This window comes from Penicillium bovifimosum, assembly GCF_028826915.1.
Source record: "Penicillium bovifimosum strain IBT 22155 chromosome Unknown utg000002l_segment0_segment0, whole genome shotgun sequence".
In the NCBI taxonomy this organism is placed as follows: domain Eukaryota; kingdom Fungi; phylum Ascomycota; class Eurotiomycetes; order Eurotiales; family Aspergillaceae; genus Penicillium; species Penicillium bovifimosum.
The window spans coordinates 1,007,619-1,022,589 of NW_026622711.1; the positions used below are offsets into that span (position 1 = coordinate 1,007,619).

The window sequence follows — 14,971 nt, forward strand, 5'->3', positions numbered from 1 at the left end:
ACTGAGAATTTGTGAGGGATAGACGCCTCCTATGAGATAATGAGCCTTGATTTATGGTGACCTACTGGAGGAGTCATTTGCACTGTACCGCCAGAAGGATGCCGTTCCCTGCATGTGCAGATTGCCATCGCCACTATCCACCACTTCTGCTGAAATGATCTGGAAAAGTGCGCGTAGAGCTGGGCATCGGGGAGTCCTCGGAAAAAATGGAACGCATCGACGCAGTGATACCTATATTTCAGAAATGACCGGGCACCATGCAACCCTAGCCCTTTATAGGTATGGAGAAGGTAGGTTAGGCTCGTCTCCACGCAGCGCTTATGCATGCCCGGACGCTATCAACGGCGCATCTCGCTTGGAGGCAACGTTGCGAGATATGGCTGGTTTATCTGAAACCTTATTATTGGCTTGTAAAGCCGATACAATGGCCAGTTAGAAAGGTCCATGACTCCATGCCATACTGAATCGGAAGCCTTTTCCGCGCCCAACTCAAGGGTATACTACAAAGAGATCCGAAAACTTTGCAAGAATTCCCAATAGATCTCGGGCGTAGGCTATGATGTCTGTTCAAAGAAGGACGGAGATCTCCGTTGGTACTCCGATGAATATCTCGGAATGGACTACTAATGGGCTTGATAGGATGTCAAGAATAGAGTGGACACCGGAAACCCACTCCCGATATTGCCAAGACACTGTTTGGAGCGAACAAGCCCTGCCGAAGGGCAACTACGCAGTACTATTAAGACTTGTTAAGACTGGATTCGCCCGCAGCTGTTATTTGGTTAACGACTCTCCGCTCAAGGTCCATAAAGGTCCCACAGGGTCTCCACACGGCATACCGAAAAGTTCAGCTGAGCGTCTATCACATGCTTTGAACAATGTATCTATGTACCATGGAACAAGGAAAGAAAAATAGAATTTGACTTTTGTGCGGCACAAGGCTGATTAGAGTTATTCTTCGGTTTTATACTTTCGAAGCGAGTGAATTCTATTCTTCGCTTCTCGAAGTCGGGGAATTCCAAGGCTGGTAAGCATATTCTCGTTCCTATTCAGATACATCTATAGTTAGGTATCAGTATTGTAGTCTACAGTCAATTGACAATGTAGAACGATGTTATTTGGTCCCCAGGACTCAAGTTAAGTTCAAGTATCCCCATTAGTCAAAATAGCGCAACGGAAACCAATTCGGGCAGTCGGTGGTACTGGCCGGGCACTTCTCATAGGCCAATCGAGAGAGCATCAAGGATTTACAGTGGAGTAGTCGGGCGATGATTCGCCAGGTTTAGCTTTTGATTGAATCTTTAGATGTAACGCTTTCTCGTGAACTTCGTCACTTGTGTACACGCTGGTGCCTGTTCCTCCCCCTGATCCAGCCACCAAGGTACAAGGATGGACCTTCAAACTGAGGTCAGGGTCAGATCATCGGGGTCTAAATGTTGATCAGATTGACCTAAACTACGCCTAACGACGTTTTAGATAGGTTACGTAGAAGATGAGATGGCATGATGTGCTAATAATACCGTGCATCCCTTACTCCTGAATCCTGAGCCTGTGAGACCCTAGTAACCCCATCCATGCAGACCTTGGCACAACGAGATCTCATTATCTCATTACCACTTCCAGGCGAACATTGGGATAAGTAAACACTTACCTAAAACCATTGAAATCTGTGGCATTAAGCTTCGATATTTTTTTGCCAGTCCCATTCTCACATGATTGTGCCAAGCCTGGTCTGGATTTCTTGTTCACAACCCTGCTGGACCCTGCAGAAAAGCAATTGCAAGAGATCGATGGTGCTCCGGCCGGATATTTTTCGTGTGGAATTCCCTGGTCATCTGCCCTGAGAGCCTGCGGGATTTTTCCACGAGAACAATATGCCTCGAGATACACAATAACCCATCGCTAAGTCGGACGTATCATCTCAATCCGTCTGTTTTGCCCTGGCCCCCAAGGCGGTTTCAGAAATTTATGGGCGAAACACATCTAAGCCCCATTGCAATCCTATCATCTGGATAGTTCCTGGACGTGTCGCTGTGTGAACATGTCCGAGACCTCCTCGACACCACAAGGCGAATCAAGCAGCCAACACGGATCAGCGCAGCCGTTGAATCGCTCCTGTGAGTCCTGTCGAAGTCTGAAGGTCCGCTGTCTACCAAGTCCGTCGACGCCAAACCAGTGCCAGCGATGCGCTAAGGGGAAGAGACCTTGTGTGTTTGTGGCACCTCAAAGGCGGCGGCCGCGCAAGCGGACGGACTCACGGGTCGCACAGTTGGAGAAGGAGATGCGGGTGATGCGCTCGCTGTTGAAGAATCGTATCCCCGAAGAGGAAGAGCCGGAGTCCGGCGAGGACAGCAACGGGGAAGACGACCACGATTCAACTGATATGGACATGAAAAGTGGTCTCGACTTGCGAGACCATTCTGCTCACCCGTCTGAGGATGCCCGGTATATGGACTACTCTCCAGAACTGATGAAAGGCACGCATGAGAGTGGTGCATTTTCGGCACCGCCTGCCTTCGCCGGCATGCCGGCTGGCTTTGAGGCCGAGCAGGGAACGGTCCAGCCTGTGGAGGACGTGATCGATCGGGGGATTATCTCGCTCGAAGACGCGGAGCAATTGGTGGCATATTACATCCACGAGCTTGCATCATTCTTCCCATTAGTTGTCTTGCCATCAAACACCACGGCAGCCCAACTGCGACAAACAAAGCCAATTCTGTTCCTCTCGGTGATTGCCGCAACATCCATCACGGTTGACGCAGGATTGGCAGCGGTGCTGAACCGCGAGATGATTCGCCTGTATGCAGAGCGGTTCTTCATTCAGGGTGAAAAGTCACTAGAGTTAGTGCAGGCGCTGCTGCTGATGATCATCTTCTACCTCCCGCCCACCTCCCCATTGAAGCTGCAGCTGTATCAGTACACCCACATTGCCTCGACGATGGCACTGGAGATTGGGTTAGCAAACAAACGGCGTGTGTCGAAGAAACCCGACCGCAAGCGCAGCAGACAGGAGCCACACGACGAGCTGCTGGCCGAGCAGGCACGAGCAGTCCTCGGCTGCTACCATCTCGGCTCGAGTGTTGCGATGAAGACACGTCGACCAAACTTGCTCCAGTTCAATGACTGGATGGCCGAGTGTCTCAAGCACCTGGAACACTCACCACACCGATCGGATCGACATCTGGCGGTCTGGTTTGAGCTTCAACGGATAACCGATGAAGCAATGTCCTCATTTGGTCTGGACGATACCAGCACCACATCACCACTGACCGAGTCACGGGTGCAAGCCGTATTGCGCTGGTTCGATAAGCGGATCGAGACGTGGAAGAACAGCATCCCTTCGGACCTGATGACCGGTAGGCATACCAGGTTCTTTGCGCATTAGCAGTTCTCAATACTAATCGTCCCCTCTGGTTAGTCCCCCTAATCCTCGAATACCGCTCCACAACACTAGCCATGTACGAACTCGGCGTGGGAGAAGGATACCGCGACCCAGACGCCTTCAAACGCCGATACTTCACGCTGCCAACGCTCGACGAAGAAGGCAACGACAGCAACAACCAAGCGCCAGACTGCCCCCTCAGCGCAATTCGGATCGACATCAACATGAAATGGATGAACGCCGCGCAAGAACTGCTAGACGCCGTGCTGGCATGCAGCACAGACACACTGCGTAAACTCCCAAATCTCACATACACCCGGTTCGGGATGGCCGTAACATCGCTGCTGAAAATCCACTTCTCTGTGCGCACCGGTGCTCTCGGAGAAGTGGTCACTCCACAGACAGTGAACGTGGCCTATTACCTCGAAGCCCTAGCAATCAAATTGAGTGGCGCAAGCGACGGAGGCAAATACAACATCCCAACCCGATGGTATCAAGTCGTGGGCGTGAGGGGCAAGGACTGGTATGACCGCCTGGAGCGACGATACAGCCTGGGGCCAGAGAATAGTGTCGGTGTCGTATCAGGGAGTCCGTCGACCGGCACCGTAGACTCGATGTCGGTTCCAGGATCAGGAGCTGCGTCTCAGCCTTTCCAGACCCAAGGCCAGGGCCAAGGTATCGTACCAGACACACACATGGCCCAAGTGACACCCTCGACGATGGACTCGTACTCAGTTCCCGTTCCTGTTCCCCCAATGGCACCGGGAATGGACACCATGCGCGACGGATACGTTGCGATGAACAGTGGAGGCATGTGGCCGATGGACAGCCAGGGCCATAACGCACATTACTTCCACAGCATGAACACAGCGGGATATCAGCCTTCGCCATCACATCCGCAGGCAGGGTTACCGCAGTTCGGATACGAGCAGCAGCGCATGCCTCCTATGCAGCATATGGCTCGCGCGGGGATGGAGTTGGATGGGTGGATTCCTGATGGGAGTATCTTTGGGATGCCGCCGTTGCCTGAGTTCTGAAATGGACTTTGGACTTAGGATCATTGGGTCAAAGGATCACTATGCATATATAGACTTCACATGTTAGCCAGATGATGTAATTAAACGACGAGAATTGGATAGGAACATCATGAGATCAAGAGATACACATACCAGCAAGAGCCAAAAAGCCCAGAAAGAACATAGAAGCTCTCTAGGTATGTATTCAGTTCAAGCCCGGGAGCCCAGCTCGAAGTACATGTGATAGCAGTATAAAAGCACTATGCAGACAACCTCAGGGAAGGGACGGGACCAGTATGTATACCCACCGAACCTGTCAAAGCAAGAATTATCCCGAAATCATTTGGATTTCAAATCAAATCCTACCCGGGCTCCTCATCGCATCCCAACATATTGTAGCATTTACCCCATTCATCCTGAAGACCGATAATGGCGGCATACTCCGTTCACAGTGCTGATCGGAGAATCGGGAGAATCGGAAGTTCCGCGATGGACGGGTCAGGGATCGGGTTGGATTCTCTTAGCATGCAGAGGTATCGGGGTGATCGTCCAGTCCGATGTTGGACATGTGCATATAGCATTATTCACGGGTGTCTTGGTTTGACAGATAAATTTCCTGGGGTTGAGAATGCCCAGGTGTCGGGTTTATGTAGTACAGTATGTACTAGTCGGTTGATGGCGTTTGAATCCGAGGTGTGTCCGGATCGAACCCGAACCCGAACCCGAGCTCAACGGATAAATCGATGGATAAATCGAGCACGGGCGTGAATCGCGATATCAGATCTGGACAATGAAGTTGGGATTGGAGGAGATGGATTGAGGGTAATTTGCTGTATGTCGATTCTATCAAGGTTGAGCGGTTCTGGGATTTGGGGGTTTTTCCGTTGAGCTCAACATGTGTTTTGTTGTAACCTACGGGGGACTCCGAGGGAGCATACGGGATCTATGAAGGTCCGAAAAATGTGATGTCGTCACACTGGAGACTCGGTCTGATCATAATCCGTTAAATTGTGAGTAATACAGCTAAATCGTGGCTTTCATCAGTTCGTTGCATAAGAGAAAACAAGGATATCAAACACCAAGCCCTCAACCGAGGACCAAGCACCCAGTCTATGCAACACCGGCGAAAGCAAGCCCCATGCGCCCGGTGGTCAAAAATACACCAAGTAAAAGAAAAGAGTATCACAGAATTGAGAAAGCCTCCAATGCATCCATAAACCCAGCAATAGCCCCAATTCCCACCAAGCCTCTCGTAGCATTACGAGTCATCGTCTTATGACGCTCCTTGGCATCTTCACGTGAGGTGCGGCGATGCGACGACGGTGATCGTTGCCCGGACCGAGGCGGCGGGATCCGGAGATTAGATTCGGGGGATGATGAAGAGAGCGGGTATGCAGATGGATGGGAGCGAGGTTGGAGGTTGTTGTTGATTGTGCTATGTGCTTGGTTCCGAGGCCAGGGGGTTTCAAAATGAACCTGGTTTGGAGACGGGCCTCTGGGCGAGGGATTAATATTGGGGATTGGGATTGCAGGGTTGGTAGGTTTGTTCATCGCCATTGGAGCGGACCGGGGGGCTGCAGCATAGTCTTGAGGTGGGTAGTATTTGTAGGGTTGTTGGGAAGCAACCGGGGGATGAGATGCAGCCGACTGTGAGTGTGGTGGTGGTGTGGGACGGGGAGGGGGTTGATTCGGGAATGGGTAGCTACCGCTGGGATATGCGTATGGTCTGCTGTCGGGATTGGAGGTCGGAGGATAGTTGGATGAGAGGCTGTTGGAATGGACACGGCCGCCGTGCGGGAGATTGTTGCTTAAGGGTCGGAGGGTATCGGATCTTTGCTCGTCCTCATCGCTTGAGTCGAAGACTTTGGAGTCATTGCGGTGATTGCCACGGTGCTTGCGGTATTCGTCGGGCTCTGGTTCGCTTTCAACGCGAGCTTGATAACTGGAATATCGTCGGCGGAGATCTGCTGCGTGCTGACGGGCTTCTTGGGAGTGTGGCTCTCTCCAATCCGATGTCTTTCCCTCGAGATAGTAGCCTCGGATTTCATGACCGTCAAAGTCGAGCTCCTCGGGGTCATCTTCTTCTGTATCTGAAGAAAGATAGACTCGAGGCTGGCTGAATTGGCTGGATGAACTGGGGCTTTGTCCAGCGTGGTGTATCAGCAGCTTCGAAGGATCAATCGAAGGCACTAAAATCGACAGAAGCTGATTCAATGCACTCTCAGAAAGTTGCACCATGTCCTTCGGCGACTTCTCTATGTCACTCAGGCCCACATCGCTGTCTCCAAATGAAACGATACGCAGCCTTCTCGGGGCTGTGTTCCTGGCCGCAACCGACGCCCGCGAGACTGTATTAGAAGAGTAATTGGAACTGATCCTTTGATTTGTCGGATCGTTGGCGGCATCTCTAGCTTCCTGCTCCACGAGGTCCCATAGACGATCTAGGCGCTTCACAGACCAATACCGAACGATGATCATGTTCTGGGATTCCGCTTTATCTTGTGCAATAGAATCATCCCAAGCAGATGCAAGGGAATCAACATTGATACCATCATCCGCATGCGATTTGATAAGGCTTCCAAGCTGTAATATTTGTATCATGACAATCAGGCTGAGCTTGAGAGCTTCGATGTGGGCTAGCAGATAAGTGACATGCTGCTTCCGGAAGCACCACTTGAGTCTTTCCTGCAGTGGGATTGTTTTAAGATCACTGCTTCGGTCGGTTGCCTTTAGCTTGTCCAGCATGTGCTCGATCTCGATAAATATCATCTGGCCCTGTTCGGCGATCTCCCATGCCTTCTCCGTTGCCTCTGGGGATTGGTTAACCTCAGTACCTTCAATAACCTGCCCGACACGTTTGAGAATCAGAGCAAAAAGCGAAATTCCCTTAGCGATGCTGTGTATCTCCAGTCTCGACTGAGCAAGCTGACAAGCAGCCGCATTAAGGAGCAAGGAGAGCCGGAACCCCGCACCGGCAATCTTCACAATGGAAGCCTGGGAACCTTCAGAAACCAATCGAACTCATCAGTAAAAACTCCCCGCTTCAGATCAACCTAACAGTGGACATACCTTGTGCCATGGTGAATGGTGTTGCGTAGTGTCTGGAATCATGGAGAAGGACTGTGGTCAAAGAACGAGGTCTTGTTCGCCACCTGATTTTAAAGCATAACCTCGTTACCTTTACGCTAAGTCACGCCAAGGACCAGAGCCGCAAGCTTCCAATGTGCATAGCAAATGACTCACGTCAGAGAAGGAGTTGGAGGCCCACCGTTCTGCATCCCCGCGATTTATGGCGTCATGTTTGCTGCTTTTTCTTTACATTCTCAGTTTCTCGTTGGCTTACAAGGACGGGCGGAGTCTGATCTTCAGCTCAAAATGATCTAGCGCATCGAGTGCCTTGATGTTATACGCAAACCCGGCCGTGACCCGGGCAAAAGTACCCGAGGCACTGCCTCAAAACCTTGCCACAGTTCATATGACCCTGGTCAAAGGCGGTTTGCTCTGGGTATTTATGCAGACCGCCTTGCCCATATCACGAGAGGGACATGGAGAGTTGCGGCTGTATCCTCGTGCAAGGGCTTATGTTTGTTCAGGACCCAGACAGGTGGTGTTTACCTGGGTAACGGGTTTGGTGGGCGAAGCATGTGGCAAAGCCCTCTCGTCTAGGGAGTGAGAATCAGACGTGAATGAAATAAAGACGACTCACGAGTTGTTTCAAGACCTCCGATGTCTCCGATCCGAGCTGTTTGTTTTGCAGGCTTCGGCATGGCAGTGCCGATGACAAGGACCTGGAAGTGGCAGCCCTGGAGAGATGGAGCGATCCAAGGTGGATACAAAGCATTGATCTGCCAGACGTGAAACATACTGTACTTACAGTAGTAGTTGACATGAAGATGTCGAAGTATCAGGAGATAGTCTAACACAATAAACAGCTGTTTTCGTTCAGACTGCGTTGATTTAGCAACATCGGGATGGCATCTCCGCTTCCGGTTTCCACATCAAACTTCGTTCCCACACTACTTGACCTCTCTTGACCTCTTCGATAGTCCTCAATCTAATTAACTATCTATTGCTTCATCCCGATCCTTTGTAACGTTGCGGGTGCCACTCAATTGACTCCACCGCCGCATTTTCCACCCCTCCAGCTCTCCTTTTTCGCCCTGTGGCGATCATCATTTGCGGAGATTGCCCCAGTTTGTCCGATGAGCATAGACCACCATCGGACGTGGGAACTCCTGATTATACAAGATTCCCCCGATAACAGCTCAAAGACTTATCGCAACAACCGTGAGAACGGATGGTGAGCTCCCGACGTTATCGCGAAGGAACGTGAGGACGCAAGGGACGACTGGAATCCGATACACCACCTGTCTCGGCGCCTGGAGCCTCCAGTCCATGAAATCATGACCGCAGCCTCGGGTGTCACTGTTGACACCTCCGACCGTCCTATTCCTTCCCCGCCGAACGCCCTCCATTCTTCCCAGCCCACGTCGACCAAGCGCGAGTCCCCCACGAACCAAAATGAGGAAGAGACAGAGGGCTCAGCGCCCCAACCAGTAACAACGGCACCGGCCACAATTAATTCCACACAGGACCCTCCTGCAGCAGATGAAGTAGATGATTTCGGATTGCCCATTCGAAAACGCAGTCCCAACCCCACCTCCAGCGAGCCCCCCGCCGAAGATACAAATACCAACAAAGACACTCAGAATGTGGCTGCCAGCTCAACGAGATATAGTGATGCTGTGAAAAAGAACACGGAGCCGGAGTCCTCACAAGAAAAGACGAGCTCTGTGGTCCCAACCCCTGAGAAAGGCGGCCTGAACACCGAAGAAGATGCGGGCAAGGATGCAGAGGCGCAGGACGCTTCTCCTGCACCCCCAGGATATTCTGAGACCTCCACTTCCCCCGCTCAGCCTCGGTCTTCCACCTCGAAGCCAAGACCCGCCCAAATATCGGAATGGTCGCATCAGCGCCTCGCGCAACCCGATGCGCACCATCCCGAAAGCGAAGAGTCAGACCAGGAGCCCGACGAATGGAAAACAATGCCTGCCCTTGGCGAGTTCGACTACTATGACGACTACGGAAGACTCGTTGCTCGGGGAGCTAAAGAAGAAGGCGACGAGGCTGTATACCAAGGACTAGGAGGCGCAGGGAAGGGATATACACGAGTGCAGCTCGACGAAGACGCTCAGTCTGCCACGAGTCTAGACGAAGATACAAGTTACCTGTTTCGAGACACAGGCGACAACTCTGCTGGTCTTGTAGGTGAGGAATTGCGAGACACCATTAGCCAGCTCCAAGCGACCAAGGACCTTCTCAATGAGACGCAAAAGATTGCGTACGTGGGCGTCGTCAGGTTGGCGATTCATAATATGAATTACGATTTGGCGTCAATTGCTACGACCAAGTCCACGCGCAAGACTATGCAGAAAGCCTCAGATGCTATGAGAAAATGGGGCCAAGCGATCATGTCGCGAATCTACGCGCATATGGACATCAATTCTGCCGAGCAGATTATGATTGAGCAGCTTGCGGAGCATGGAGTGCAACCCGAAGATCTGGTGCGACCACTCATGCAGAATGCGCGAGTCAAAAACCCCATGGCAGAGAGTGAACCGAAAACGTCTATATCCAGTCCCAAAGTGGACTCTCCATTTAGACTCTCCGCAGAAACAAATTCATCGGAATCAGACCCCCCTCCACCATATGAGGCTCACGAGACAGAGGAGCCTCCCGAGGTCAAGATACCTTCCCAGATGCCGACCTCTGACCGCATAGACATCGATCTACGCTGGACGGTCCTTTGCGACCTATTCCTTGTCCTCATCGCAAACTCCGCATACGATGCGCGATCGCGAACTCTTTTAGAGAAAGTCGGCGCAGCCTTGGATGTAACATGGTTGCAAATCTCACGGTTCGAGAAACGTGTCACAGACTCCCTCGAAATGCAAGAACAAGCAGAGAAAGAGCAGTGGGATGAGTCGGACCACATGGAAAAGCGGCGCAAGATGGCCCTGAAGAAAAGATATATGATCATGGGTCTAGCGACCGTCGGTGGCGGATTGGTTATTGGTCTTTCCGCCGGATTGTTAGCACCCGTGATCGGAGCTGGCCTTGCGGCTGGCTTCACCACAGTGGGTATTACTGGAACCAGTGCATTCCTCGGAGGCGCCGGTGGCACAGCCTTGATCGCCTCCAGTGCTACCCTGGGTGGAAGTACTATTGGAATGAGGGCGTCACAGCGACGAACTGGCGCAGTCCAGACGTTTGAGTACCGACCTCTTCATAATAACAAGAAGGTCAACTTGATCGTAACGGTCTCCGGCTGGATGACTGGCAAGGTCGATGATGTTCGTCTGCCCTTCAGTACTGTCGATCCGATCATGGGTGACATCTATTCCGTGCTCTGGGAGCCTGAGATGCTTCGAAGCATGGGTGACACCATCAATATCCTCGCAACAGAGGTGGGTTTATCATATCCGTTACACTTTTCCATATGACTGACTGTTTCTAGGCGTTGACCCAAGGTCTGCAACAAGTGTTGGGCAGCACTGTTCTGATGGCACTAATGGCATCGTTGCAACTACCGCTTGTCCTCACCAAACTCGCATACTTGATTGATAATCCCTGGATCGTTTCATTGGCGCGAGCCAACTCAGCTGGCCTCGTGATGGCCGATTCCTTGAAGGATCGGAATCTGGGCAACAGACCCGTCACATTGCTTGGCTTCTCGCTCGGTGCGCGTGTTATTTTCTCTTGTTTGAAAGAATTGGCAGAGCAGGGTGCTCACGGACTCATTCAAAATGTATATCTATTTGGATCGCCCATTGTGGCAAACAAAGATGAGTATCTCAAGGCTCGCAGCGTGGTCTCTGGGCGGTTTGTGAATGGTTACGCCACAAATGACTGGATCTTGGGCTACCTCTTCCGTGCCACGAGCGGTGGTATAATGAAAGTCGCCGGTCTTGCAGCTGTCGAAGGTATTCCCGGCATTGAGAACTTCGACATCACGAAGCTTGTGAACGGTCATATGGATTACCGTACTGCCATGCCCCGAATTCTGAGGGAAGTCGGCTGGGAGGTCCTCGAGGATGAGTTTGCAGAAATTGAGGATCCGGACCCAGACAACCATGCCGAACGACAGCGAGAGCTGATTCGCGAGATCGACGAAGCTCGCCGGCAGGCAGAGGCAAAGCCAGAGAAGAAGCGCTTTGGCCTGTTCAAGAGAGGCAAAATGGCCGAAAAGAAGAAATGGGAGACATATGATGTCGATCGAAACACCACCCCTCGCGATTCCAGCGACACCGAAAGCACTCCTGGCACCGTCCTCTTTGACATCGAGGCTATTCGAGCAGAGCTACACTCCGAGGCAATTGAAGTCAAAGAACTGGAGTCAACCATGCCGCTTATGAAGCTAGACCTGAACGCTCCCTCGGAGCCACCAACTTCCCAGCCTTCCCCTCCTGTTGTCAGTAGGCCGAAGACACCTGAGCCTCCACCGGTTTCCCGGACTTCTTCGTTACCCCCGCAATCATCGGGACGATATTCTCCCCCCGGGTTTAATGATTACTCTACTGCGCCGAAGCACGAAGACGTGGAAATGACCTTTGATACATCCTTCCATGAATCCTCACGAACAAATGACGATCATCCCTCTCGACCTGAGTTGAAAACCGCCTCCACGATGCCGGTGGTTGGCACCAGCGCCTTCGGGGCCATGGCCTTGGAGACCAATGCCTGGGCGGACACTGATCATGGACACCACGATGGCGAGATTTCAATGACATTTGAATAGCCTCCGCTGCGGCTTCCCTGTTCCTCTTCCTTTCTACCTTTCTTTTCTATATACCGTTGTTCTGTCGACTCAGCTTCTGAGTCCTAATGAGGTGTGCATGTTTACACTGGCGCGTTTGACTTTGTGATGACCTGATTGTGTACATTCCCATCTGCCTATCTATCTAGGCATCTCTAGCTTCGACAATACCAAGATACGTTCTCGAGATTCTTGCAGGCAGATTGGCTGAAAGGTTCTTTGTCTACCTACTTTTCATACTAGAGGCTCGAAAATAACTTTTGAGATGAAAGAACTGCACAACATTAGCACGTAAACGTTCATGAGTGTGTAACTGTGGACCATGAAGCAATACACGAAGGCACAGGGCAATCAAATCAATTATCAACATTATGAGTGCTTGGAAAAATCTACTGCTTATGAGCTTGGCATCAAATTGGCGCCTGGGGCAGCAGTCGCGTTACGCGTTTCGCGGCGCCGGGTATGTTTCATGTTCTTCATGTAACCAGCATCTCAAGACCCTAGGGTTGACTCGTGGAGGGTTCTTTGTTCTTTGTTCTTTGTCTTACCAAAATAGAACGCCACACGTATATTAGTTTCATTTTCTCACTTCAGCTCAGACCTAAGACATTTTCGTGCACGATTCGGACACGAACGCGTCTCGGACCCGAATTACGGCAGAGTAACCAACGCCTCAAAATCGAAATCCCTCAAAACCCCTCCCGCGCTTCAACGCGAACGCGCTCATGAATTCGAGACTGTCGAGCTAGGTATTTTCGCACTCCAATTTTCTATATTCGCCATTGGCTCAGCCAATAGAACACCAATAATCGGCAACCACTTAAGCTACCAATCATGGCGGCTGTGCCCAAACGCGATCCAAGCGATGCGTCCAATCGTATGACGAGACGCAATGGTCCGAGGGGGCATCTTTTATCGACATTCAACAATCGCAACACGACAGATGCAGCCAAGCAACCGAAATCAAATGCTGCGCAGCCGGTTGCCGAGACAAGACCGGACCCTGGGACGGACGACGAGCCTTTGAGCTCTGACGAAGAGGAACTCGGAGAAAAGAAAAAGGACATTCCCCAGCCTAGTCTGGAGGCGGCGTTTGACGTTGCTACTGATGCGGAGCCTCTAAGCTCCGACGAAGAGCAACCTAGCGATGACGAGCTTTTGGCGGGTCGCAAAGCGACGAAATCTATGGTTACAACTACTCTGGAGGAGAAACTTGCGAAAGCAGACAATGCGCCACAAGGCAGTTCACGCAATGGGCGCACTCGCAGAGGCAGTTTTATACGCAAGCATAGCACGATGACGGGCTCAGACGATGAGGATGATTTCATATTCTCTGGATGCTCGCAGCCCAAGCGGCGAAGGGCAGGGCAGCAGTATGCATCGAAGAAGGCCGAAACCTTCAAGAACAAAAAGCTGCCAAATCGACAGGAGAAGGTGTCGTCGCCACTCTCGTCGCCGCTCTCGTCGCCGCTCAGTGAAGCGCCCGAGGAACCGGAAGAGACATTCATCGTGCCGAGAAACATTGATTCTCCGAGTTTCAGGGCAAGCCGTGGCGGGGAAGAGTCCAACTCTAGTTTCTCGCACGGTCAATACTCGAAAGAGGACTTTGACGCGCTATTACTTGACGGTGATTCGCCGCTCTCATCCCTAAGTTCCTCCGTTTCTGGTGAAATGTCAGATATCGAAAAGGCTGCAAAAAAGAACCGCCCACCATCGCCACCTCCCAAGTCCTTGTGTCCAATGTGCCACGAGGAAGTAGACTGGGAATTACTGGAAGAATTCAAGTCCCAACCGAAACAGCGTATTCGTGAACAGGTGAAGTTCTGTGAGTCTCACAACCGCCGAAGCGCGGTGAAATCATGGGAACAGCGCGGATATCCTGAGATCGACTGGGATAACTTCGAGACGCGCGTTCAAAGCTATTTCCCGAAACTCGAAAAGTTCCTCAGGCCTGGTGTTTCCTCTTTCTACCGAAATATCCTTGAAACTGCCCTGGGGTCTGGGCAATCGAAGAACCTGCGGTTGACAGCGCAAGATGACAAGGGGCTTGAGATGATGAGTTGCGGTTACTATGGAGCTCGGGGCGCAACCAAAATGTACAGTCTCTACCTCTTGTCTTACTGATCAACGCTAACTGTATCTTAGGGTCGAGGTACTCATGCCTCGGTTCTCATTGTCGGTGCGTCGTCTGGCTCTAACGGACAACGTGATCCAGGCAGTTGGCGTGGCTGGCTATACACAGTCTGTCCTTGCCCCCGAGCTGGCCGTGCTTATGGTCAAGGATGATATGAAGGTCAATGACGAAGATGCTCGTCAAATCATGCGGGAGAGCATGGACATCGGTAACAGGATCAACCCAGACCACAATGTTGTGCCGGTGCCAGAAGAAGAACGGACTAGTCTCAACTAGTTGAATTAGCGGTCGATGTATGATTGGGGTATTTCTTGCATTTTATACCATGGAGGAGCATTTTTCCCTTCTTTATCTGACTTTGCGTGCGTTTTCTCATATTCTTATCCCCATTCGCAGCAGTTCTATCATCATCAGCGAGTGTATTCATAGCCATGATACCTCCCATTTTCTTGTCTATTGTTAACAGAGATACCATTTACTTCTGTTCTTTCTGTCAGTTCTAGTAGAGCGGGGAATGATCGGCCTTTGTGATTGTCCGACGTCAAGTAAGAACGAGTCGACTCATAGATAAGTTAAAGATCAACATTCAGCCTAAAAAGGCAACTCCGTCGGGTTGTTCCGTG

At 51.4% G+C, this 14,971-nt stretch overlaps 4 protein-coding genes across 4 annotated transcripts; 3 read left to right on the forward strand and 1 right to left on the reverse strand.

Moving 5' to 3' along the window:
* Window positions 1-2,041: 2,041 nt before the first annotated feature.
* Window positions 2,042-4,419, forward strand: N7515_001579 (uncharacterized protein; the record flags this gene model as incomplete). Its single annotated transcript, XM_056662323.1, has 2 exons — window positions 2,042-3,356; window positions 3,419-4,419. 2 exons carry the CDS (start codon window positions 2,042-2,044, stop codon window positions 4,417-4,419), a joined length of 2,316 nt encoding a protein of 771 aa, XP_056524436.1.
* A 1,161-nt stretch (window positions 4,420-5,580) lies between these two features.
* On the reverse strand, window positions 5,581-7,477 carry N7515_001580 (uncharacterized protein; the record flags this gene model as incomplete). The annotated part of the gene is made up of 2 exons (XM_056662324.1): window positions 5,581-7,400; window positions 7,468-7,477. 2 exons carry the CDS (start codon window positions 7,475-7,477, stop codon window positions 5,581-5,583), a joined length of 1,830 nt encoding a protein of 609 aa, XP_056524437.1.
* A 1,324-nt stretch (window positions 7,478-8,801) lies between these two features.
* Window positions 8,802-12,196, forward strand: N7515_001581 (TMCO4 family protein; the record flags this gene model as incomplete). The annotated part of the gene is made up of 2 exons (XM_056662325.1): window positions 8,802-10,865; window positions 10,916-12,196. 2 exons carry the CDS (start codon window positions 8,802-8,804, stop codon window positions 12,194-12,196), a joined length of 3,345 nt encoding a protein of 1,114 aa, XP_056524438.1.
* An 852-nt stretch (window positions 12,197-13,048) lies between these two features.
* N7515_001582 (RTC4 family protein) lies at window positions 13,049-14,624 on the forward strand (the record flags this gene model as incomplete). Its single annotated transcript, XM_056662326.1, has 2 exons — window positions 13,049-14,310; window positions 14,360-14,624. The coding sequence occupies 2 exons, from the start codon at window positions 13,049-13,051 to the stop codon at window positions 14,622-14,624; spliced, it is 1,527 nt and encodes a 508-aa protein (XP_056524439.1).
* Window positions 14,625-14,971: the final 347 nt, after the last annotated feature.